Below are 24,550 nucleotides of genomic sequence, written 5' to 3'. Positions count from 1 at the left end.
CAAGCAAGGCCCGCCCTCACTATTCTGGGCGTCGGGACGCGATCGACGCCACCCTCGACAAACGGCCGCTGCGGCAGCGAATGCTGCACCCCGACACACTAGACCTGCCGTGCTGCGTGCGCCAATCGTTTGGCGGCTGCGTCTCTCTGCTGCCCGTCAGCTGCGCGCGGAGAGACGCCGACTGTCGCACGCCAGCCTAAGGAGCGCGGCGGCGCCGATGATCAAAAACGCCGCACGACAAGGGGCGTGCAGAAAGGGCAGGCGAGGGACAAAGGGGGGCGACCCGTGGGGCCAGCGGCCAGCACGCGAGCGACAGCGGCCACACTGACATCATCTCCCGCCGTTTCCTTGAAACACAGGCAAATTATTGCTCCGCACGCAGCTCTGCCATTTGTCTGCCCTACTGTACATGCTAAAACTAGTCCTCAAGCAGGAACCGGATGAATGCCTGCGAAATCACCAGTCCGTCATGCGGCTGCGGCGCCCGTCCCAGCGACTCTTTAAATAGCTCGTCGTCGAAGATACCGTTCTCGTGCCGCGCCTTGAGGATCACCACCATGATTTTCTCGTTGAACTCCGGGTGTCCCTGCACCGTGATCAGCCGGCCCTTGGCATACATGCCTTGGACCTCGCAGAGCGGCGAGTGGCCCAGCGCCTCGATCCCGGCGGGATACTCATAGACGATGTCGCGGTGCATTTGGTGGATGTTCTGCATGCTTGCATGAGCTGGCCGCCTAATACAATGCTGCTAGGAATAGCGAGGTCTCTCGGCCAAGGGTTGCAGATGCGGTCCGGTCTCAACTCCGTACACGTGCGCTGCTGCAACACTGGCCGAGCGCAAGGACGGTCTTGCATACATCTTGCAGCGAGCAAGTCCGGCCACCCGCGCATAACCCTCGCTTGTCCTGCAATCATCTCCCTTCCCGGCAACTCCTCCGCAGGGGGAAGAACTTACAATCGTGTCTTTCTTAAACAGCTCCTTGCCTTTCTCCGTCAAAGTAAAGGGCAGGACGGACACCTCCCATCCGGTCGTGCTCCTGTCAACCTTAACGCCTAAGGCGCGGCCAATGATCTGGTGGCCAAAGCAGATACCGATCAGGCGCACGCGGTCCTGGGCAAGAACCCTCTTGGTGAAATCGACAAGCTTGAGGATCCAAGGCTTGTCGTCAAACGAGTTGTGCTCTGCATGCGGCGAACAATGAGTAACCCAAAACAGCGACTCCAAGTCACTGAAAGAACTTACTGGATCCGGTCAGGAGAACGGCGTCTACATCGTCGAGAGAGGGGTATGCCTCCTCGTTGTCGACAACGTGGTAGAATGAAACCTGCAGGTCCTTGGAAGTTATCACATCGGGCTGGCCCAGACCGTCGGCGCCAGCCTTCAGCAGGCGTTCGAAAATGGGGCCATAGGTGCCGAACTCGTTGACGACATCGGGCAGCGGCGTGTCGCACTCGAGCACGGCTATCCGGAACGGAGGCTTCATATTTTCTGGCGTGGCGGCGACTGCTCTGGGGACACCGGGACGATGATATGCAAATGCAACGGCGGTTCGAGGGTTTGTAGGGCTGGTCAATGGTCGAATGGCAGTTATCGCGTTTTCAATGTCCGAAGCCGGCGCTGATAGGCCGCCAGCCAGGGCTTGCCGGCGGCCTTGCCCCGCCTGGCCAGTGAGCGGTGCGCTGCTGCGTCCACCACAGCCGAGCTTTTTCGCCGTTCGGCACTGCGCCCTTTGACACCAGGCAGAGTCACAGTCACCCTCACGGTCACGACATCTGCCAAAACGTGCCGTAGACAGCTCGCTTAGCTTGGTGCTTATATGTTGGGGGCAAGCGCTTGCTGCTCCTCCAGTGCGCTATTTTACCCATCACCATAACTCTCCATCTTTCCCACTGGTGATCTCCGCCATGCCTGACGTGGAAGCGCCAGCCTCAGAGCGGACGCCTCTCCTGAATGCCGCATCCAGCAACGGGGCTGCTCAGGCCCCGCAGTATGTCGACGCACCCCGCACTGGTGACAGATCCAATGCCCCGGGACTGTACAGAGTCAGCAGCCATCCAGCTGACGGCCTCAACCTGGCCCCCGGCGCGGAGGAAGCAGTGCTTTCAGAGCCTGCGCCTGAAGACGAGAGCAATAGAAGCAACGATTCGCCGTATCTTGGGGGCGTGAGCGTGACCAAGTTTTGGCTCATTTTTGGAGGAGTTCTGCTGCAATACTTTGTAAGTCGTAACACAACGCTGTGCTAGGAGACACGCGATAGGACCCCAACAAGCAAGGCTTTCTGGCGAACTAAGAGAACAATGCAGGTAGCATGCTTCGATTCCACCCTGATGGCCTCGAGCCACCCGGTTATAACCTCTTACTTCAAGTCTTCCAACTCGGCATCATGGCTTTCAACGGCCTTCCTTCTTACCTCTACAGCATTTCAGCCTCTTCTAGCTCGTGTGTCCGATACGATTGGCCGCCGGCCAATCTACGTCTTCTCGCTCGTCATGTTTGTCATTACGACGGCATGGTGCGCTCTTGCTCAGAGCATTGGAAGTTTCATTGCTGCGAGAGCGTTCTGCGGTCTGGGTGCCGGCGGCGTCCTGGCGATGGGTTCCATTCTGACAAACGACATGGTGCCGATTGAAATTCGGGGCAATTATCAAGCCTACATCAATCTTTTCTTCGGACTCGGACAGGCTTGCGGTGCCGCGTTCGGGGGCTTTCTCTGCGATACGCTGGGCTGGCGATGGACGTTTGGCATACAGATTCCTGTCCAGTTGCTGATCCTTGTGGCTGCTGCAATCATCATGCCGAACACACTTGGTCCGAACTTGGCCAAGAACTCGGACAAGAGTGCCTTTCAGCACATCAAGACGTTTGATTTGCTAGGTTCGCTTCTCCTAACAATATCAGCTGCTTTCATGATCCTAGGACTCAACCTGGGCGGCAATGTTTTGTCGTGGAAACATCCTTTCGTCATCACTTCCCTCTGCATATCCATCCTCGCGGGATTCTTCCTCATCCGAGTAGAGGGTAAAGCCGGGCGGCCAGTCATGCCGTTAGCGATGCTCTTCACGGCGCCGAGAGGCAACCTCGTCTTTTCCAACTTCTTCGCGTCGATTGGGAGTAACACGGTCATCTTCAATGCTCCGCTCTACTTCCAAGCCGTCAAACTCGACTCGGCGTCGCAGTCTGGCTTCCGTATGGCGGCTCCGTCGCTCGCCGTCATGATCTGTGGTGTCTCCTCGGGTTTCATCATGACGTACACGCGCCGCATGAAGGAACTGATCGTGGGCGGCTCACTGATTGCGCTGGTGGGCTCCATCTGCCTAACGATCATGTGGGACGGCATCCCAACATGGCTTGCCACTATATTCGTAGTCCCAGTCAGTACGGGGCTGGGGCTTTCTTACCCAGCAACGTCGTTAGCTGTGCTAGCAACCAGCACACAGGAGGACCAAGCCGTGATGACGAGCACGCTCAGCCTCTTCAGGAGCCTTGGAACGGTGTTCGGCGTCTCCATCAGTAGCCTAATCGTGCAGAACGCACTGTCGGTCAATCTGGAACGATATGTCACCGGACCAGAGAAGCAGGAGGTAAGTTGGGGCACAGCCTCTTGTTGACACGGCATTGCCTCTCGCGAAAAGGCGTCGTAAGTCGCTGACGATGCTCATCAGATCATCCTACGTGTCCGTAAATCCGTCCGTGCCATATTCGACCTCACTCAGGAACACCGGATGGAAGGTGAGTAGTACATTTTCCCGGCCGAATCTAGCTCACCTAAGCACAAACCTTGCGTTCGTGTTGTATCCCCACGCAACATCCGCGTCTATTCCGGCCAGGCAACAATCTTAGCAAACATAATGTCCAGGCGTGAGACTGACGCCTCCGCACTCGCAGTTATTCGGTCATATGAGCACAGCCTCCGCTATGTCTTCGCGTCCGCCATCGTACTGTTCGTCATCGTCAACGCTCTAGTAATACCAATAAAGCTGCCTCGTCTCGGCAACAGAAAGCGGTAGTCGAAGTAAAAAGGAACATAGCCACAATAATGGCCGCAGTCGTTGCCCCACAAGGTTTTGCTCTTTCCCCAACCCCCGACAGAAAAAAATGAAATCGTGTTGTTTCGGTAATCAAGCCCTTGCGTGGTGGTGTGCTTCACTCATTTGATTTGAAAAAAAAGCCGAGGGCCACCGGCTCATGGTCTGCACAGCCTCCTTCTGTGCCAAGCGATAGGGTCTCTTATAAGTCTACTTGGCAACAATTTGCAGGGGGTCATTATGCTTGGGTACCATTGGATGCGTCGCACAGGGGAGAGAAAAATGCCTCAAAATTTGCTGCAGCTCGAAAGACTAGGTTTAAGGGAGGTCAATATTAGGAAAGCTGCACAAGAGTGGATCCGGGGAGCGAAAACAAAAGTGTTGGAGAAGTCGTGAACCGGCTGGGACTAACGACCTGGTATATGATATTCCCTCATGTTGCACGAGAGCTGCACGCTGGAAATTGGATGGTCTCGGTTTGGCGCTGTTACGAAATGTAGGGTTTCTTTGTCAAAAGTGTTTTGTGGTCTTACACCGTTACAGCATGAATTTGAGAAGCCTGTTACCGTGGCGGAGCTTTCATGACACCTTCGTCTTGGAGAACCAGCACATCAGCAGGCTCGAGATCCACTGGCCCCCCACCATTGTGCAGAAGAGGACCACAGCCAACGGTTGGCGTGCATTCGTTGTGATAGGTGGGACGGTGTGGAGAGGGGTTGTGGCGGAGCATTTTGTCTTCTCAACAAGGCCTTGGACTGCAGAAGCTTCTTTCCAACCTCGATTCAGTCAGGCCGTAGCGTTAGCTGGGCTGCAGTCGACCTCTACATCAGACAGCCATGAGGGCTGCATCTAGTTGTTAGCGTAGGTCGTCGATATTGCCATAACGTCATAGATGCTGAGCCAAAGCGGCCAACGCTACTGATGGCACGGCGCGCGGTAGGTGCGCGTCTCTAGTCTAGTTGGGGGCTGTTGGGCCAGCGGAAGCGACTCGAAAAGGAGTCGTCTCGCTGACCGCAAGTCTTGATGGACAAGCCCGCCTCGCTTTACGTTTCCTATTTCCGTTTTCTCTGACGAAGACGGTGAAATAACGTCGGAAAATCATGTGCGATGGTCGCCGGGATAGCCCAACTAGGCAAGAGATGGCGGCGTTCCAGACTTTGCTAAGAAGATCGGCCTTGGTGACCATGACCAAGGCTTTCTTGACGGTCTCTAGGGGATGCTTTGCACGCAGGCAGCCTTGGCCCGAGACGGCAAATGCGAGGACAGCTTTTAGCTCAAAGTCGACGCAGTTGCGCCCAAGACTTGACTTCCAATACGAAAACGGGATGTCAGACGAGATCGCGATGCGAGATTATCGCAGAATCCCGCCGCGGTAGCACGGCCGCATTGTTGCTCCTACGGACCAAGACCGTATGGGTTTTATTGCGAGGCTGACCGCATAATCCGAGCCACGCGGGCTGATCGGGGCTTTGACGATATTGCGCAAAGCGCGGAGAAAGCCTGCCAGGCATCACCAGATGAGCAGGAGGCGCCTTTCCAGAAAACAATCTGGAAGATGATCGCTCGCAGGATGAAACCTCCCCTATTTTCCTTGCCGTTTCAAATGCGAGCAAAGACGACGGCCAAGCACCTGTCGGTTCGCCTGAAGAGAAACTAGCGGTGACGAGGCGTGCCCAACGGAAGCGTGTGTAGCCTAACGACTCGCTGGTTGCGTTGCTGTGTTCGGGAGGCGGTGCAAAAGGTGTGGGAGGCGGAAGATTATTTCGCACACGCCGAGCGTGTCACATTGCCGGTGAAATTGATAGGTATGTCAAGTGTAATTGCCTCTGACGATGCCAATGCCGGCCAGGCCGGCGCTTGGTGGAGGAGCTGGCAGAGGTACAGCCAGCCAAGGTTCGGAAGCGCCCAGCTGAATCACCGAGCCCCGGGCTGGGCCCATTGGTCGGAAGGGTGGCGGAATGAGAGGCCACCGGACGGTCGCGAGCGAGGGTGTGGCGGTGGTGGCGGTGGTGGCGGTGCGGGCGTTTTTTCCTTGCAGCGATCCGGTCGCGTGCAATAGCCGACCGACAACAGGCGGCGGAGAGGACGCTGCAGGCGCGGACCGTCGCTTGCCCGGCGAAAGGGGTGCCGCGCGGCCTTGGCTGGCGCAAAGCACTTGGCAGGCGAGGCGGAAAAGTCAATTGGCGCGGCGGAATGCCTGACGCAGAGCTGACGAGAACTGGCGAGTCAGCGTCGAGATTGGATCTGGCTTCTAGAGCGCTTCTAGGCGCCCAAGCCCGTTGGCTGGTTTGCAGCGCACACCGGCAGCCGCCAGCGAGCCGGCCAGCTGTCCGACCGGCCAACGCAGATGCTGCCATGCGGTGGGTAAACATGAGCGGCTTGAGCGCGCAGCTGGCCCAGCGCTGGGTGGCTCTCATGATTTGCCGCAGGCGTCGCGGAGCGCAGGGGGCGCACGGAAACTACGTCGCTTCGGGCCTAGAGTGAGGCAGTGCTGTTCTGGGCGCATCGCTGTCTCCTCCATACAACGACACATGCCTTAGGACTCCTTAGTGCGCCCTCACCCGCTCCAGCCTGCCGTTGCCAGCCCGCTGTCACCGTTGGTCTTTCTCCACGCTCGCGACTGCCGCTGCTTCAAGTGGCCGCTCCGCTCCTCGGGCCACATGACAATTCCCTCCGCCAGTCCTCCTCCTCCAGACCGCATCTCCATTGGAATGGCCTCCGCTCGCTTGTAGCATAGCCCCAATCGTGCTCACCTACCCACCGCTCACCTCCGCCGCCTTCCCCGCGAGCTCTCACCAGCTGATCGCCACCTCGCCATCATTCTGTTACGCCGAGGCACCGCTGTAACCGCTCCCCTACTCCGGGTCCCGTGAGTCTCTCCCTCGTAGCGCTGCACCGCCCACCACTGTTTGGCCTCTTCTCCCCAACGTGGCTGTGGCAAGGCGACCGAAGCTTCAGCTGCCCGAGTCCGCCTTGGTTCAACCGTGGCGCCTGGCTCGAAATCCCTGCAGGCACCCTCGCCGGGAATCGATTTTTTTTGATTACCGGACCAGCCTTTGTCGACCGTGCTAACTCCGACACAGCCCATTGCGAGGCAGCCTTCCTACTTATTCCTTCTTGTATACCCATGCACATCTCACCTCCGTAATTCTCAGCCACCACGTCGAGGACCCACGCGCCACACCTGCGCAACCCTTCAGATATTCCGGTGAGAGAAGGCAACCGCCATGGCCGATAGAAAGAGCCCGAGCCCTGAGGGCCGCAAGAGCTCCTCTTCACCTGGCCCGTTTCGCCGTCAGCGAGCACCGACAATAACCATAGACACCTCCGCTGTCAACAACCCGGACATGGGAAATGCCGTGCCGCTAGGCAACCTCAGCGACAGTATCCACACCGTTCAGACACAGCGGTCCGAAACGAGCTTCTCCACCCAGTCCCAGACTCGGTCTTCGCCCGTCGACCTGCGCAACCCGAACTCGTTCGACAGCACTCAGGACCGCCCTACATCGCCCCACAATGTATCATCGCCCTCAAACCGCTGGCACGATCCAAATCTTTTTCTGTCCGTCCCGAACGCGCGGTCGCGCGGCAATTCGCTGGATTCGCAGACGGAGAATGGACAGTCCTCGGTCACGGGTACATCCGAGACCTACGTCAATAACTCTCCTACAACAACGAATAAACAACAGCTCGGTCACGACGAAATTCTTAATGACCACGACGCCTTAAAACCAGACCCTGGTACGGAGCACACGTTCGAAGTGGAGGATAATAAGTTCGCCTTCTCGCCTGGACAGCTGTCCAAGCTGTACAATCCTAAAAGTCTAGGTGCCTTCCATGCGCTGGGTGGCTTGAATGGGTTGGTCAAGGGGCTAAGAACAGACCGCAAAAGCGGTCTCAGCTTGGATGAAGAAAACCTTGACGGCCATGTTTCTTTCGAAGAGGCCACCACCCCTTCGTCCACCGAGAGTGATAAGAAGGGTGGCGCTAACCTCCAGCGAACTGCTACAACACATTCTCAGAAGCACGGAACCAGGCCACACGCATATTCGGACCGTAAGAGGATTTTCTCGGATAATCGACTTCCCGAGAAGAAGCCTAAAAGTATCTTGCAGCTGGCATGGATGGCTTACAACGATAAGGTCCTGATTCTGCTTACCATTGCCGCCATTATCTCGCTCGCTCTTGGACTTTACGAAACTTTTGGTCAAAGCCACGAAGACGGAGAGCCGAAGGTGGAATGGGTTGAAGGTGTTGCCATTATGGTTGCTATTGCCATCGTCGTCGTCGTCGGTGCTGTGAACGACTGGCAGAAGGAAAGGCAATTCGTGAAGCTCAACAAAAAGAAATCCGACCGGTTGGTCAAGGTCATCCGGTCCGGCAAGACGAGGGAAATCTCGGTTTATGATGTGCTCGTTGGAGATATCATGCTTCTCGAACCCGGCGACATGGTTCCCGTCGATGGCATCTTCATCGAGGGTCACAACGTCAAATGCGACGAATCTTCCGCCACTGGAGAATCCGATCTTCTGAAGAAGATTCCGGCTGACGATGTCTACCGAGCAATGGAGGCTGGCCACAGCGTCCGCAAGATGGATCCCTTTATTCTTTCCGGCGCAAAGGTTTCCGAGGGTGTTGGTTCTTTCATCGTTACCGCCACTGGTATCCACTCGAGCTATGGCAAGACGATGATGGCTCTCCGCGAAGATAGCGAGGTTACTCCACTGCAGTCGAAGTTGAACGTCCTTGCGGAATACATCGCCAAGCTTGGTGGTGGATCTGCATTGCTCCTCTTCATCGTTCTGTTCATCGAGTTCCTCGTCCGGCTTAAGGGCAGTGACGCTACTGCGGAAGAAAAAGGCCAAAATTTCCTGGATATCCTCATTGTCGCCATCACCGTCATTGTCGTCGCCGTTCCGGAAGGTCTCCCTCTTGCCGTCACTCTTGCCTTGGCTTTCGCTACGACTAGGATGTTGAAAGACAACAACCTGGTTCGTCTTCTTCGTTCCTGCGAGACCATGGGCAATGCTACCACCGTCTGTTCCGATAAAACCGGAACGCTCACCCAAAATAAGATGACCGTGGTTGCAGGATCGCTCAGCACGGCCCTTCGCTTCGGTGATCGCAAGGTCAAAAATTCCGCTGAACAGGACCCTGCCAACAAAGGCAAGCAGCTGTCTGAGGATAATGGCGATGATGTCTCCCCCAGCGAATTCGTTTCGAATCTTGGCGAAGAGCTCAAGGAGATTTTCAAGCAATCCATCGTCATCAACTCGACTGCCTTCGAAGGAGAGGAAGATGGCAAACCCGCTTTCATCGGCTCAAAGACCGAGACGGCCTTGCTCAATTTCGCCCGCGACTATCTGGGCATGGGTCCTGTCACCACGGAAAGGTCAAATGCCAATGTTGTTCAGTTGGTTCCCTTCGATTCTGGCCGGAAATGCATGGCTGCTGTTGTCAAGCTGAACGACGGAAGATACAGGATGTACGTCAAGGGCGCGTCCGAAATCTTGCTGGCCAAAGCCGATACCATTGTCGACGGCACCAAGGATCTCTCTACCCGGACCCTCTCTTCTGATGTGCGCGAGGTGCTCACCCACCTGATTGAGACGTACGCATCTCGCTCGCTCCGCACGATCGGCTTCTTGTACAAGGACTTTGAACAGTGGCCTCCAAAGGGCGCCCGCCCGCTGGAGGACGATGCATCTCAAGCTAACTTCGACGACGTGTTCAACAACATGGTCTTCCTTGGCCTCGTTGGTATCCAGGACCCCCTCCGTGATGGTGTTCGTGAAGCCGTCCAGGACTGCAAGAAGGCCGGTGTTTTCGTGCGCATGGTCACCGGTGACAACGTCTTGACAGCCAAGGCCATCGCCGAAGATTGCGGTATTCTCGTTCCCGGTGGCATTGTCATGGAAGGTCCCAAGTTCAGGAAGTTGAAGAAGCGGGAAATGGACCAGATCATCCCTAAGCTCTGCGTTCTTGCTCGTTCTAGCCCCGAAGATAAGAGGATTCTGGTCAAACGCCTGAAGGAACTGGGCGAAACGGTCGCCGTTACCGGTGATGGCACCAACGACGCACCTGCTCTTAAGACCGCCGATATTGGTTTCTCCATGGGAATTGCTGGCACGGAAGTTGCCAAGGAGGCATCCGCTATCATCCTCATGGACGACAACTTTTCGTCAATCGTCAAGGCTTTGCTATGGGGCCGTGCCGTCAACGATGCTGTCAAGAAGTTCCTGCAGTTTCAACTTACGGTTAACATTACCGCTGTCCTGTTGACCTTCGTGTCAGCCGTCGCCAGCCCTGATCAAACGTCGGTTCTTACTGCAGTCCAACTTCTCTGGGTCAACTTGATCATGGACACGTTCGCCGCCTTGGCTCTTGCTACCGATCCTCCTACTCTTAGCCTGCTTGACCGAAAGCCTGATCCTAAGTCCGCCCCGCTTATCACGATTACCATGTGGAAGATGATCATCGGCCAGGCCATCTATCAGCTTGTGGTCACCTTCATCCTCTACTTCGCTGGCAAGAGCATCCTTTCCTACCACAGCGAGCATGAGGAAGATCAACTCGCTACGCTGGTCTTCAACACTTTCGTGTGGATGCAAATCTTCAACCAGGTCAACAACAGGCGGCTGGACAACAAATTCAACGTCTTCGAGAACATCCACCGCAACTACTTCTTCATTTTCATCAACCTCATCATGATTGGCGGCCAGGTCATGATCATCTTCGTGGGTGGTGCTGCCTTCTCGGTGAAGCCACTCAATGGGGCTCAGTGGGGATACTCGATTGTTCTCGGGTTCCTCTCGCTTCCAGTTGGTGTGATCATCCGATTGATTCCTGACGAGTTGATCATCAGCTTGATTCCCGACCGGTTCAAGCGCAAGCCGACGCCCGACCTGGTCCTGTCTGATGACTATGAGTGGAACCAAAGCCTTCTTGAGATCCGCGACGAGCTCGCCTTTATCAAGAGGATTCGTGGTGGGCGTCTCAGCGCACTCAAGTTCAAGCTCCAGCATCCTCGGGAAGCGGCTCGTGAGGTGTTCAGCCGGTCGCGGAGCAGCCACTCCCTCCCTCAGACGCCCAACAACGAGCGTAGTGACAACGAGGGCGGGTCCCCTGCGCCTCCTACGCCCATTAGCTCTCACTCGCGTAGCCGCAACAGGTCGCGCTCGAATTCTGCATTCGGACCTGCAGCTGCCATGGCCGGCATTGTTGCCGGAAGTATCGCAGGATGGTCGCCAATCGAGCGTCGCGATGGGGAGAATGGTGAGGGCGGCGCGTCTTTCGCACGTGGGCGTGCCGATATCGAGGCCCAGGAAGGAGTCAGCGTGCACGCAGGCACGAAGAATGAAGACCCTGTTGTTGTGAAGGATGGCCCTACTCCTGGAGTCCCTCCCAGTCAGAGCAACGATACCACACCGGCATTCGGAGTCGGGCCCTTCGCTGATCAGCCCAAGATGGATAACGAAGAGGGAGGTGATGGCAAACCCAAAGATACCCAATCGTGAGGCAAGTGGTACATACATGGACTGTAAGCTTTGTACGGGAGGTCCTTCGCGCCAGACGTTAGCTGCCTTTCGAATGATGTTGAGATTCCCCGCCTCCGTGTGTGGAGCATTCTTGGAGGGTTGGCGTTTTTCTTTTTACCGATTCTCACGCACCCGGAGGGCATCCTCATGGCGTTTTCAATTAGCACGGATGGTTTAATGTGAATAGATGGCATGGGTTAGTTCCATTGCTTCGAGTGTTCTTTTCCCCCTAGGCGATCGAGCATATGGTTTATTGACGAGAAAAGACGGATGTATTTTTGTACTCGACTTTGGATTCACGAGGGCTTGTGATGCTTGAATTGGGTTAGCTTTAGCATGAAAAATCGAATTAAGGAAAAGTGCTTACGTATTTGACTCGTCTTCCAGTGTCCAAAGGGTTTGGTTAAGACAATATACCTGCGATTTGACTCATTTCCAACAAACGGGAGACTAGGAACGAGGGGTTTAGATAAGGCATTGCACTGCTCGCCTCGAATGCGGTAGCATCGTGCAGCTAAGCTCGCTTGTCCGTCCAGGTGACGGCCAGGCGCAGAGGGATAGCAGGGCGAGATTCTCAAGCCGCAGGACAGCCACAACGCCAGTGGAGAGAGTGAGATGCAAGAGAAAGAATGGAAGACGTCAGACGACGTCAAATTATTGTTTTGCTGGCGCACATCGCACTAACTGTGTTCAGAGAGTCGACGTGCCGGTATTCCGTGAGGCTCGTAGGGCTGAGCCGGACCCTGGCACAGCAGCTCAGCTGCCCCACCCAGCGCTTGGAAGCTCTTGGCCGCCGCTGCCACCGCCTCCCTCTACGTTTCCATCCTCCAACCTCTGCCCACAAGATTACTCCAGCTCCCCATACATTTCTCTGCTCTGCAAAATGGCGCCATCAACCATCGATCCCAAGACTCTCAGCGCTTTTGAAAACGCCGCTGCTGGACAGTAAGCACATCTTCCATTAACCCCCCGGATTCAGCCTCGTGCCTCTCTCTCTTCCCTCACATCAATAGTGCCAATGCTCACGCTATTCTGCGTCATTAACAGCGACGGCGTCCTCTCCGACCCCACCGGCGCCCTTGTCATCAAGCCCTGTACCGCCGCCGAGATCGCCTTCTATGAGTCCGCCAACGCCTCGCACCAGGCTCTGGCCACGTACATGCCCACCTTCATGGGCACGCTCGAGCTGAACAAGTCGCCCGAAGTCGCCGCGCTTGCCGCTGGCGGCGTTGGCTCGGATTCCCCGGACCCCTCGGGCGCTTCGACGCCGGCGGTCCCGCCGATCCCGGAGGCCGCTGCTCCTGCTGCCGCATCCGGCGCTGGCACCGCCGCTTCGCTTGCGCTCGACGACGTTGGGCCGATGAAGGGCAAGAAGCTCTCGACGGACACGTCGATCGTGCTGGAAAACGTCGCGGCCGGCTTCCGCAAGCCGAACATCCTGGACCTGAAGCTGGGCGCGCGCCTGTACGACGATGGCACGGCTGAGGCGAAGCGCGCACGCCTGGACAAGGTTGCGAGCGAGACGACAAGCTCGAGTCTGGGCTTCCGGATTGCGGGAATGAGGGTTTGGCAGGGTGAGGGCGGCGGCGAACCGCAGGAGAAGAGGGAGACGGATGAGTACGCGTTGTTCGATGAAGCGAGCAGGTACAAGACGTTCAACAAGCTGTACGGTCGCGTTTTCAACGCCGAGAACGTCGTTGACGGCTTCAAGGAGTACTTCCTCGTGCCAGGCGCAGGTCACTCCAAGGAAACGGCGAGGCCGATCATCGCGAGGCTGCTGAAGGATGTTAAGGGCGTGCAAGCGGCGCTGGAGGCCGAAGAGAGCAGAATGTACTCCGCCTCCCTCTTGTTCGTCTACGAAGGTGATGCGGTGGCGGCGAAGGAGGCGGAAAAGGCTGCCGAGAAGGCTGAGCTTGACGCTCTCCAGACCGCGACTGCCGCCGGGGAGAAGGCTTTGAACGAGGAAGATGACGACGAAGTTGAGCTTGATGACGATGAGGCAGACGTACCCAAGTTTGCTGTCGTCAAGCTGATTGACTTTGCCCACGCCACTTTCAGGCCTGGCCAAGGTCCGGATGAGAACGCCCTGAGGGGTATTCGCTCCGTCGCCAAGATCCTTGAGGATCTGGAGGCCGAGCTGGCAAAGGCATAATCCTGTTCCAAGCGACCCATGCACTGGAATGGGCAAATGGGAGCTGTGCTCTTACCAAGATGTGCTCATTGACGACCTTCAAACATGGACGGATTAAAGCTGGGCTTTAGTTGTTTGAGACAAAGTAACGGAGAGTAGACAGACACGGATACCCTGATTAAGAGGAATGACTAGGGAATGAACATGATTTTTTTAACAAATTGCGTGAAGTATGGTCCAATCACCCTCAGAAAGTCATCCAAGACTGTTACAGCGCCTATATCGGTGGGTTAACCATGGTTCCCTTCAATGGATACGCAGTTGTGCTAGTAGTAGTCTTCCGTCATTCGCTTCTACTTTTAGTTAGATGTCGAATAGATGACACAATTATTACATCCAGGTCAACCCCTGATTTCACACTGGAGTTGACCGAGCGTTCATGTGCAACTTGGTATCCTCGAAGCATCTACCCAAGACCCATAGACTATTAGATTGCAGCCCTCTGCGTCGCTCCTACGAGCACTCCAACACAACGCACAAGACATTCGGAACACTCTGCTAGTAATACAATTATTCAAGGTATAAGTTCAACCCTTTTTCCCCTCGCCCGCTCCACCGGCTAGTCACCCGAACCATTTGCCCAACAAGCTCTTGCCGCCTCCACCGAACGCGCCGCCTGCGCCGCCCTCGCCCCTCCTCGCGGCCTCGGTCTCGATCCACTCGCGCAGGAAGGCGGCGTCCTTCATGCGGTCGACGGTCGTCAGACGCGTCTCGAATTGAGCCTCGCCACGGTCGAAGGCCATCAGCGTGGGCATTGACGTGATGCGGTACGTCAGCGGCAGGTCGCCAATCGTCGCCGCATCCACCTGCACCTCGGCGTAGCCCACGCCGCCGGCGCTCTCGCCCGCACCGGAGCTCACGACGTTGTGGATCAGCGGCGCGACGGCCTTGCAGGAAGCGCACCAAGATGCCGTCCAGAGGGTTATGAGCGGTCGTCTTGTGGAGGCGGAGATGAGCAGAAGGTTGGAGAGTTCGTCGGGGGTGCGGATCCTGCGAATGAGACTGTCAGAGAGAGCTGGTCTGGGATTGGAGGGGAAAGGCGCACGATGTGTATATGCGGTTTTTGCTCGGTGCGGAGCTGAAGGCGGGAGCAGTGTTGGAGAAGTGCCGGGCGCGCGGCGTGGTGCCAGTTGCGATTCGGATGACAATGCGCGAGGAGCGGGCGAGGGGGCGTGAGAAACCCATGTTTGGTGGGCAATTGGGTACGTGGAGGAGCTGGACGTGGAGATGGCGAGGAAGCTGCTGCGGTCGAAAACGTCATGCCGAGGGATCGGCGGGTTGCAGGGATGTCGGCGGAGTCGGGGTCATTAGTATTACATCCATTTCACCAGCAGACCTAGGAAGTTTGAGGAGTTATCAAATTTCAATAACATTACGCTTACTGAAAAATGTGTCCGGATTCATGCCTCAGTTGACGTGCCTGGGAGCGGTAATGTTGTGTCTAGAACGCATTTGCTAACAATCTCAGAGCTATCCACAAGATTCTACACAAGAGCAAACGATTGAAGATGTGTACGCCCGACCTCGGGCTTCTCACGATACTTAGCTGCGTGAATGCACAGGGGTAGGGTGGATACCAATCCCTCTTACCATGATCGAATATTTGAAGATTGCAAACCTAAAATGTGGTACTATCAGTTCATGCAGTCAGCAATCGATCTAGATAAATATGGTTTGCCAGAAATGACATTACCGTCTGAGCAAGGAATAGCAACATTTTATTAAGCCAAGTTAGACCGCCGTCCTTCTTCTTCTTCTTCTTCTTCTTCTTCTTCTTCAATGCTCTCCACTGTTCGTATTGATCTACTGCTCAAAGCTCCCGGGGAAAAAAAAGAAGCATTTTCGATGTCTGTGACTGTGATACTAATCTGTTACATTTACGGCACTTGCATTTAGCTGCAAGCCCATTGCATGCTTTTCTTACAGGGCTGGAAATATTTACAATGTGTACACTGTGCGAACCTCTACTACCTCTGCCCTGAGATGAGAGAATAGTTCTAGACGCGCCTAAATGCGACCCTCCCGTATTATAAAACTTCACGATGCCTCCATTACAACCTCGGGTATTTTATGACTCGCCATCCTCCTTAAAATGTTCAGCTCTCCACTTGCGTACGCTTTCCACGATAACCGGCCTCCTGATCCTTTCTTGCTCCTCGAACCCTAGGAACTGGCCTACCAGCCCCCTAGGCTTGGGCACCGGACATTCACGCCTCCTCCCAGGAGTGTCAAAGCCAGCCGCGCCGTCCTCGGAGTTTACTGTCGAGGCAGCTGCAGCGGAGGGCTCCTCACCGGCAGCGATCTGCCGCATCGCCATCTGGTCCTCTGGCAAGCATCGCCTTCGCCGACGGCGTCTTTGTGCACCTTGCTCGCCGCTGAAGTTATCGCTCGCATCGTTTGAGGCGCGGGGGTCGACGGGGCATGGAAGGATGTGCGGGAGGCCCACGACGAAGAAGGACGCCAGCAATGTGGCCGAGAAGAGGGACGCCGTTTGGCGGGATCGGGGATGAAGGATCGGCGGCATCTTTGACAGTAATCAATTGGCCGTTGCGATGGATAGATGGCTCCGGAACAGCGGTGGAACGGTGACGGAGGAGGCAATTTTGATTTTCAAGCCAGCTGCAGCATTGGAAGGCTGGTCGGTAGGAATCAGCTTGAGCTGTAAGCTGTAGGGCATTGAGGGGCACACACGAGTGGTTCGATGTTCCCCCGCGCGACACGGTGCCTTGTGGGTGTGGGGTCCCCGTGGTGGTGTGGTGAAGTAGATGGAGGTGGGCTGATGAGGTTGCCCAATTCCATTCGCCGGTCATTGGCGGACGGACGGAGGGCCGTGCGCTGCTACCGGTGCGCGTAAAGCCTGGCAGGGATTTCTCTTCGGCGGGTGAGTGCCGCGCGCCTGCGACGAGGCGCTTGCACGCGGCTGCTCTTTGCCGCTGGCGCCAGCGCGCTTCCAGCTTCCCGCCGAGTCCGAGCGCGCGCGCATCACACACCTTGCACGTCCTCCCGTGCACATCCCAGCTACACAACGCCTTCGCCCACCACATCGCCGTCGCTCGTCGCATCCTTACCTAGCGCGCGTCTCCCCGCGTCGCTCTGCCCCGGACAAGCCCGCCAGTGAGCTGCGGCTGTCGCCACCACGCCCTTTGCAGCCCGCCGCGCAGTCAGCCTCACAACCACCGCTACAACACCGAGGGCCGTAGACCTGCGTCTGCGCACATCGCGATCGCAACCGCGCGAAACACTTTACATACTCTGCGCCCCGGAGCCCCTTGTTGCTCGCACATAGTAGAACACATATCTCAACATGAGCGACTTGGATCAGTACGTGGCGTCGTCTCCGCCCGTGGAGCGAGAGCAAAGGGAAACGGATGAGCTGACGCTGATTATCTTTATCCAGAGCGATTGCCCAGCTACGTGCGTGCCGGCCCATACCCGAGGCGCAGGTGCGCGAACTGTGCTACAAGGCGAGGGAGCTGCTGATTGAGGAGGGCAATGTGGTGGGCGTCGATGCGCCGGTGACGGTATGATGGCACCCAAATTTTTGAAAGGATATTGTGGCTTACTGAGTGTTTGTGCAGATATGTGGAGATATCCACGGCCAGTTCCACGATCTGATGGAGCTTTTTAGGGTAGGTGGCGATGTGCCGGACACAAACTACCTATTCATGGGTAAGTCTTTTTTTATTTGCGATTACTTAGATCACTATAGTACATACGTCACTGTATATCGAGCTGCAGTAATCCCGAGATGTAGCCCCGTTCTCTGCAATCTCATATTCTGGATGCAGCTGGTTCAGAACATTGAATTTGCTAACTCCATCGCAGGAGACTTTGTCGATAGAGGGTTCTACTCTCTCGAGTCATTTCTACTCCTTCTGTGTCTTAAAGTTCGGTATCCAGACCGGATTACGCTCATCCGTGGCAACCACGAGTCTCGGCAAATCACAACCGTGTATGGCTTCTATGACGAATGCTTGCGGAAATACGGCAGTGCAAACGTGTGGAGGTAAGCTAGTACTTGCATGATTTGGCGTCTGACACATCAAGATTTTCCTGTGGGCTAATTTCAGTCTACAGATACTGCTGTGAGGTTTTCGACTACCTTGCCCTTGGTGCATTGGTTACGGGGGCCGCCACAAATCTCCAGCCCACTTCCAGCCCTTACGCAGATCCAAGCACGCAGGGCAGCCAAGGAGAGGACCAAGATATCGAAATCGAGATACTCAACTCCAACAACGAGGTCATCAACCGGTACCCGCGCAACCCTCGTAGTGACTCTCCAGGGCCACTTGGGCCTTCGAGCTCGCCAACTGCCGACACACCTGCCAGGACTGGTCCTGCTGGAACCGGTGCTTCGGGATCCAGTTCTGGATCCACGGGAAATCCAGGAGGAGCAGTACTATGCGTGCATGGAGGCCTGTCTCCGTTGATCGACACCATCGACAAGATCCGCCTACTTGATCGCAAACAGGAAGTCCCGCACGAGGGGGCCATGTGTGACCTGCTCTGGTCAGATCCGGATGAGATTGACGGCTGGGGCTTGTCTCCGCGTGGGGCTGGGTTCCTCTTCGGCGCCGACATTGTCAAGTGTTTCAACCATAAGAACGACTTGTCCCTGATTGCGCGTGCCCATCAGCTTGTGATGGAAGGGTTCAAGGAGATGTTCGACAACTCGATCGTAACGGTATGGAGTGCGCCAAACTACTGCTACCGTTGCGGAAATGTTGCTGCCATCCTGGAGTTAGGCGAAGACGGCAGCAACGGCGGCTATGTACCTCGCGGTAATGGTGATTTGAACCGGAGTCGAGGTCTGAGTGACAGAAACAGAGATGGGCCAGGCCGGCGGTACAGAGTCTTCGAGGCTGCACCGCAGGATTCGCGTGGCATGCCTGCGAAGAAGCCGGTGGCAGATTATTTCTTGTAGAAAGCCAAGAGCCATGCTCTGGCGTCGGATACCCCTTTTCTTGCACTGGCTAGATCCGGTGTTGTGTTGTATAGCATATGGATGGGGGCACTGTGTATGATGGCGTTTTGGGGCATATATGGCGACGAAAGCAATGAAAGTGGGAATTGTGTTTGCTGCAAGCTCTCTCCCCTCAGGAATCAGCTAGTGCATGCTAGCCACAGCGCGCCGAGTCAATATTGCAGGGGCAAACGGCGCCAAGGAGCGTTTTTGTCAGCTACGGAGCGAGCGCACTCTGTAGCGGACCGTTTCGGGAAGATTACGGGACGTTTTCCCCATCATCTCTGGCTTCAAACAACGGTCTTCTGTCCGGGATCGTGCCGGAGCGGTTCGGCCCGCACACGCTCATTGGAAGATTGCGTCACTGTCATAACACTTGCTTACCAATGTGCCGAGTAATCGGCGGGGCAGATCACGACGTCAGTCCAGCTTCTTCACGGCCTCGTAGGTAATTAGTGAACGCTGTCGAAGCTCGCCGATTCAAAAATCAACTAGTTGGCTCGTACACTTCTCGGTCAGCGACCCCGCTGAGACATATATAGTCCCCGTTTGTCCTTCTCGTCTCTGCCCCGCATCATACACAACATCACCATCAACAACGACTGTCGCAACCACCATGTCGCAGCACGTTCTTCTGATTGGCGGCCACGGCAAGGTCGCGCAGTTCATAACGCCCCTCCTGCTCGCACGATCGTATGCCGTTACTTCGATGATCCGCGACCCGGCCCAGTCGGCCACCATCACCAAGTTAGGCGAGGGCCAGCCGGGCAAGCTAAACGTACTTGTGAGCAGCGTGGAGGATGTGAAGAGCGAGCACGATGCGAGGAAGATCCTAGACCAGGTCAAGCCGAGCTGGGTTATTTGGAGTGCAGGTGGGTGAAGCCCTTTCTCTGTTTTCCTGAGATGGGATTGTAAGAGCTGGGAGAGCAAAGCACTTTGCGGGGTGGTCTGTAGGCTTCGCGATGTTGCCACATCATTGCAACAACGGCCTCTCTGGCATAGGGGATGTATTGAATGAGAAGCATAGCTAACCTCATGTGTTCTCTCCCCACAGGCGCGGGTGGCAAAGGCGGCCCTGACCGCACCTACGCCGTTGACCGCGACGCAGCCAAGGCCTTCATCAAGGCGTCGACCACGTCGCCCAGCGTCTCGGCTTTCCTCATGGTGTCGTACTTGGCGTCGCGGCGCACCAAGCCGGCTTGGTGGAGCGACGCCGAGTGGGCCACGGCGACCAAGCTCAACACCGAGACGCTGCCGGACTACGCCAAGGCCAAGATCGCTGCTGACGAGTACCTGGCAGCGATGACCAAGAAGCGGGGCGGGGACTTCAGGGGCATCTGCCTTCGACCGGGCACGCTGACGGAGGGGCCGGCGGGTGGCGTGGAGCTGGGGAAGACGGGCGGAAGCGGTGGGAAGGTGAGCAGAGAGGCCGTGGCTCAGGCGGCGGTGGAGGTGCTGGACAGTGGGTATAAGGGCGGGTGGTTGGATCTGTTGGACGGACAGGAGGACGTGAGGAAGGCGGCTGAGAGGGTGACCAGGGAGGGAGTGGATGCGTTTGAGGGGGAGGATGCTGCGCGGATCTATGCGCTGGCGGACTGATCGATCTGGCAGACGAGATGGACCGGGGTTTGCTGGAGCATTATTGGTGCTGCGCTGGAAGAGGCGCTGCACTGGAAGATACGAGCGGTAGGGTAATCCACGTGCTTGTTCTTGCTCACGTCACTTGGTGCTCTGGCATTCTGCCAATGTATGACGCCAGGGTGATAACAGGGCGGTGAGGGCGCACCACGTAAGAAGCGACTGCTACTGGCCGCAGGGAAAATTTTCAGAAATGCAAAGGCGGGTGGGACGGAGACTGGTCCTAGAGCAGCGAGCATATTGCTCGTGGGGCCCGGGTCGCCTCGCGTGGACCCTGCATGGCTAAGGCAAACAGGACTTCGAGCCACGAGCAATGCACAGCATCTCCAAGAAATCTGCGCATGACCGACCGTCGGGAGTGGCGACAGATAAACCACGCGATGCACGTCAGCGTGCGGATAGCGCAGGTGTGCAGCGCAAGGCTTACGTCGCTCGACCTCCACAGATCCGCGCGTCGCCGCAGGCACATCGCTGACTCGCCGTGACGGGCGAGGTTAGATCAAGGTTGGGACCAGCAGGCGGTCCCCCGCATTTCTGGCCGTTCAGAGGCGGCGGCCCTTCTCGCAGCGCGTGAGCGACTTTGGAGGCTGCAGAGCGGACCGCGGCCAAGCGGCGGGCGTGCAGCAGCCGAGCGCGCCCAGCACTGCCACCCCGCGCGCTTTTGGGCGAGGGCCCGACACCTCCTGTACTCTCTCCGCCCACGGCCCTGCGCCGGAGACAGCCTGGGTGCGCGATTTGCCGCCACGGGCCACCGCGCCCTCATTGGCTCGCGCCCCCCGCCGAGTGCTTTGCCCATCGCGCGACTGCCAAGAAAGTCGACCATGCCGCCGCTCAGGTGCTCTGGCCCGGCGCTGCGCCGGTCAGCCTGCTCTTCCTCTGTCGCATCGTCAAATAAATCCGCCTTCGCTTTGCCCGGAGCCCCGTCAGCCCTCACCGCGCATTGCCAGCAGCCAGCTCCCGCTGCCCCCCGATCTTCGCGCAGCGTGCCGTCTCGGGCGTAGCCTGCGCGTTTTTGCCCCCCGCTCGTCCAGTAATGGAAGACGAGTTCGCCGACCTGAGGCATCTTTCGCTGTTCCAAGCCGGGTCTGGCCAGGCCTCTCGTCTGAAACACCGCAACAGCGTCAAGCAGCTCCGCGAGAAGGACGTCGATCTCGTGTACGACGAGGAGGACACCATCGACTATAGGCCGCAGGAGCGCGACTTCAAACACAAGCAGGTACCCAATCCGTCCGCCTGCAGCATGCAAACCACCGTTGCGCTGACCCCGTCCAGGTCTTCAAGGGATGGACGCTGATCTGGTGAGCTGCCCGTCCGTGCGCCCTGTTGTTTTTTCTGACTTTCTTCAGGCTGGCCTACCAATCCACCGGCGTTATCTACGGTGACCTTGGAACGAGCCCTCTCTATGTCTTCTCCTCCACCTTCGCCGAGCCGCCGTCCAAGGACGACCTCGTCGGCGCCCTCTCCCTCATCATCTGGGCAATCACCCTGATCGTCACCGTCAAGTACGTCCTCATCGTGCTTACCGCCAATGATGAGGGAGAGGGCGGCACCTTTGCCGTCTACAGCTTGCTTTCACGCTACGTGCGGCCCCCAAAACCTGTGCCCAGTTGCACCCGCCAATGCTAACGTCGCCCCAGTGCAACATCACCAAACATGATCCGACCAGGTGGCACACGCATCGCCTGAGCCGCTTCGAGTCCAACGAGCTGCGTCCCCTCAACCAAAGAGTGCGCGACTTCCTCGAGAATAGCCGCGCCATGCATTTTGCCCTCAAGGCCCTCTCCGTTTTTGGCGTCAGCTTGATCCTCGCCGACACCATCCTTACGCCGGCCCAGTCAGTATTGGGCGCCGTGCAAGGCCTCAGGGTCGTCCGCCCCGATCTTGGAACCGACTTGGTTATCGGTGTATCTTGTGCAATAATTGTTCTCTTGTTCCTGGCTCAGCCCCTTGGAGTATCGCGGCTGGCCAAGGCATTTGCGCCTATAGTTGTCGTTTGGCTGCTTTTGAATTTTTCTTACGGAATATATGTGAGTCCCACGTCCATCTGCAACCATATGCCCACTGACCCAAATAAAGAACCTCGCCGTGTTTGATCATACTGTCCTTAAAGCGTTTTCTCCAACATTTGCCTTCAGCTTCTTCGTCCGAGACTCAACAGACTCATTTCTGTCGTTGGGTGGTATTTTGCTCGCATTTACTGGTGAGACGGCCGGGCTAAAACCTTGCATATCGTCCCACTAACTGGCTCTTTAGGTGTCGAGGCTCTTTTCGCTGATCTGGGTGCTTTTTCGCAACGGTGGGATATGCCCGTGCCTGGCTTAACTCCAATCGCTGATATCAGTGCAGGGCGATTCAAATCTCCTGGATAGGCTTCGCTTACCCGTGCATCCTGATGGCCTACTGTGGCCAAGCGGCTCGTATTTCTGTCGAACCTAGCGCGTACGACAATCCGTTCTTCGAATCAGTCCCACCGGGGATGTTCTACCCTTCGCTCATCATATCGATATTGGCTGCAGTGGTAGCCTCTCAGGCGATGATCACCAGCGCTTTCCAGCTGCTCTCCCAGGTCATGAATACCAGCTACTTCCCTCAGATCCAGATGATCTATACCAGCAACAAGTTCTATGGACAGGTCTTCATCCCGATGGCCAATTGGATTTTGATGATCGGTACAGTCATCGTCACGGCGGTCTACAACAACACCACCAAACTCGGCCATGCTTATGGCTTCTGCGTTGTGCTGGTCACTTTCATCACGACGAATCTGGTTGCGCTGGTTGCTATAATTGTTTGGCGCCTTCCATGGTTCCTGGTCCTGCCGGTCTGGGCGGTTTTCCTCACCCTTGATGGCTTGTTCCTTGCATCCGCGGCCACTAAATTCGTCGATGGTGCCTGGTTCACCTTCGTACTGGCTTGCATCCTGGCTTTGGTTTTCATCGTGTGGCGCTATGGGAAGGAGCAACAGTGGAAGGCGGAAGACAAGAACCGTCTTGGACTTCGCGATTTGATTGTCCGGAGCGACGATGCGCCGCCAAGGCTGGCCGACAAATACGGAGGGGGCGAGATCTACAGGATCAAAGGTACGCCCCTCAAATTGTGAGCAAAAGTGGAGAAATCCATTGAGGCTAACCTATTATGTCAACTCTAGGCCTTGGCATCTTCTTCGACAAAGCAGGCGACAAGGTGCCAGTGGTGTACGAAGAATTCCTCAAGAAATTCGAAGCGCAGCAGGACGTTCACGTCTTCTTGCATCTCCGTGCCTTGCACATCCCTCACGTAAGCTTTGCTCTGTATTGTTCATAAGGATGGTGCTAACCACCATCGTTCATATAGGTTAAGGAGGAAGAGCGCTACGAGATCGCGGGAACACGAATGCCAAACTGCTATCGCATGATCATCCGCCACGGCTATAACGACCACCCCATCAATGCCGATCTAGGCCAAGTCGTCTACTCGCAGCTGCGCCACGCCATCGTTAAGGCGTCGCGCCCCAAGAACATTCGGAATAAGTCGCCTCCGCCTCCAAGCAAAGAAAGCACCAGCGGCTCTTCGACGGTCGGGCCGGAGCCCGTGGAGCAGCCTTCGCCTGAGAATCCGGATGCTATCTCCACGGCCCCTAGGAACAGCAACACCGCAACCGGCGGTCACCGCCCCCATAGTGCCTCCACCGTTTCCGGGGTAGAGCCCGCCGAAAGCCCAAATGACAGTGACGACGACGACCGCATCTCCCTGGCAGCCTCAACGCCTCCGAGCCCGCCGACGCCACCGCCCGGCAACCGGCGCCGGAGAGGGTCCGTATCGAAGAAAATGCGCTTCGCAGATCAAGACCACGCGGCGTACGCGAACCTGCCGGAACAGGCGGTGTCACGGCGGCTGGCAGCGTTAGATAAGGCGTTTGCAACACAGGTGGTGTACGTTGTGGGGAAGGAGCAGCTGCGGCTGCTGACGTACAAGAATGGGTCGGCGAAGCGGCTGCTGCTGAGCGTCTTCTTGTGGCTGAGGGAGAACACGCGGACAAAGGTGAGCAAGATGAACATTCCAGTGGAAAAGCTGGTGGAGGTTGGGTTTGTGCGCGAAATATGAGCATGATGACGGCGTTGATACGGAGTTCTCGATGTTAAAAGAAGAAAAAGGCAAAGGGAAATTATAATGTTTGATGTTACTTGTGTTCGGTATACGTTTCTTGGACGGGCT

The 24,550-nt window shown here is 56.6% G+C and overlaps 8 protein-coding genes across 8 annotated transcripts; 6 read left to right on the top strand and 2 right to left on the bottom strand.

The window, feature by feature from the left end:
• Positions 1-418: 418 nt before the first annotated feature.
• On the bottom strand, positions 419-1,484 carry LTHEOB_7928 (Glutamine amidotransferase; the record flags this gene model as incomplete). Its single annotated transcript, XM_035517348.1, has 3 exons — positions 419-709; positions 956-1,182; positions 1,244-1,484. 3 exons carry the CDS (start codon positions 1,482-1,484, stop codon positions 419-421), a joined length of 759 nt encoding a protein of 252 aa, XP_035370947.1.
• Positions 1,485-1,905: 421 nt separating this feature from the next.
• LTHEOB_7927 (Multidrug resistance protein fnx1) lies at positions 1,906-4,008 on the top strand (the record flags this gene model as incomplete). The annotated part of the gene is made up of 5 exons (XM_035517347.1): positions 1,906-2,217; positions 2,305-3,372; positions 3,439-3,582; positions 3,664-3,730; positions 3,887-4,008. 5 exons carry the CDS (start codon positions 1,906-1,908, stop codon positions 4,006-4,008), a joined length of 1,713 nt encoding a protein of 570 aa, XP_035370946.1.
• Positions 4,009-7,253: 3,245 nt separating this feature from the next.
• LTHEOB_7926 (ATPAse P-type K/Mg/Cd/Cu/Zn/Na/Ca/Na/H-transporter) lies at positions 7,254-11,543 on the top strand (the record flags this gene model as incomplete). The annotated part of the gene is made up of 1 exon (XM_035517346.1): positions 7,254-11,543. One exon carries the CDS (start codon positions 7,254-7,256, stop codon positions 11,541-11,543), a length of 4,290 nt encoding a protein of 1,429 aa, XP_035370945.1.
• Positions 11,544-12,582: 1,039 nt separating this feature from the next.
• On the top strand, positions 12,583-13,716 carry LTHEOB_7925 (Arginine metabolism regulation protein iii; the record flags this gene model as incomplete). Its single annotated transcript, XM_035517345.1, has 1 exon — positions 12,583-13,716. One exon carries the CDS (start codon positions 12,583-12,585, stop codon positions 13,714-13,716), a length of 1,134 nt encoding a protein of 377 aa, XP_035370944.1.
• A 602-nt stretch (positions 13,717-14,318) lies between these two features.
• LTHEOB_7924 (Thioredoxin) lies at positions 14,319-14,940 on the bottom strand (the record flags this gene model as incomplete). Its single annotated transcript, XM_035517344.1, has 2 exons — positions 14,319-14,745; positions 14,801-14,940. The coding sequence occupies 2 exons, from the start codon at positions 14,938-14,940 to the stop codon at positions 14,319-14,321; spliced, it is 567 nt and encodes a 188-aa protein (XP_035370943.1).
• Positions 14,941-17,059: 2,119 nt separating this feature from the next.
• On the top strand, positions 17,060-18,679 carry LTHEOB_7923 (Metallo-dependent phosphatase; the record flags this gene model as incomplete). The annotated part of the gene is made up of 5 exons (XM_035517343.1): positions 17,060-17,076; positions 17,153-17,276; positions 17,334-17,424; positions 17,581-17,761; positions 17,833-18,679. 5 exons carry the CDS (start codon positions 17,060-17,062, stop codon positions 18,677-18,679), a joined length of 1,260 nt encoding a protein of 419 aa, XP_035370942.1.
• A 655-nt stretch (positions 18,680-19,334) lies between these two features.
• Positions 19,335-20,317, top strand: LTHEOB_7922 (Nad dependent epimerase dehydratase family protein; the record flags this gene model as incomplete). Its single annotated transcript, XM_035517342.1, has 2 exons — positions 19,335-19,590; positions 19,773-20,317. The coding sequence occupies 2 exons, from the start codon at positions 19,335-19,337 to the stop codon at positions 20,315-20,317; spliced, it is 801 nt and encodes a 266-aa protein (XP_035370941.1).
• A 1,072-nt stretch (positions 20,318-21,389) lies between these two features.
• On the top strand, positions 21,390-24,439 carry LTHEOB_7921 (Potassium transporter; the record flags this gene model as incomplete). The annotated part of the gene is made up of 9 exons (XM_035517341.1): positions 21,390-21,572; positions 21,629-21,654; positions 21,703-21,937; positions 21,994-22,383; positions 22,433-22,556; positions 22,610-22,652; positions 22,703-23,436; positions 23,505-23,632; positions 23,690-24,439. 9 exons carry the CDS (start codon positions 21,390-21,392, stop codon positions 24,437-24,439), a joined length of 2,613 nt encoding a protein of 870 aa, XP_035370940.1.
• Positions 24,440-24,550: the final 111 nt, after the last annotated feature.

Source organism: Lasiodiplodia theobromae (assembly GCF_012971845.1).
Source record: "Lasiodiplodia theobromae strain AM2As chromosome Unknown scaffold_24, whole genome shotgun sequence".
Taxonomy (NCBI): domain Eukaryota; kingdom Fungi; phylum Ascomycota; class Dothideomycetes; order Botryosphaeriales; family Botryosphaeriaceae; genus Lasiodiplodia; species Lasiodiplodia theobromae.
Note: the sequence above shows the minus strand (reverse complement) of the source record. Positions and strands in the feature narration are given on the sequence as shown.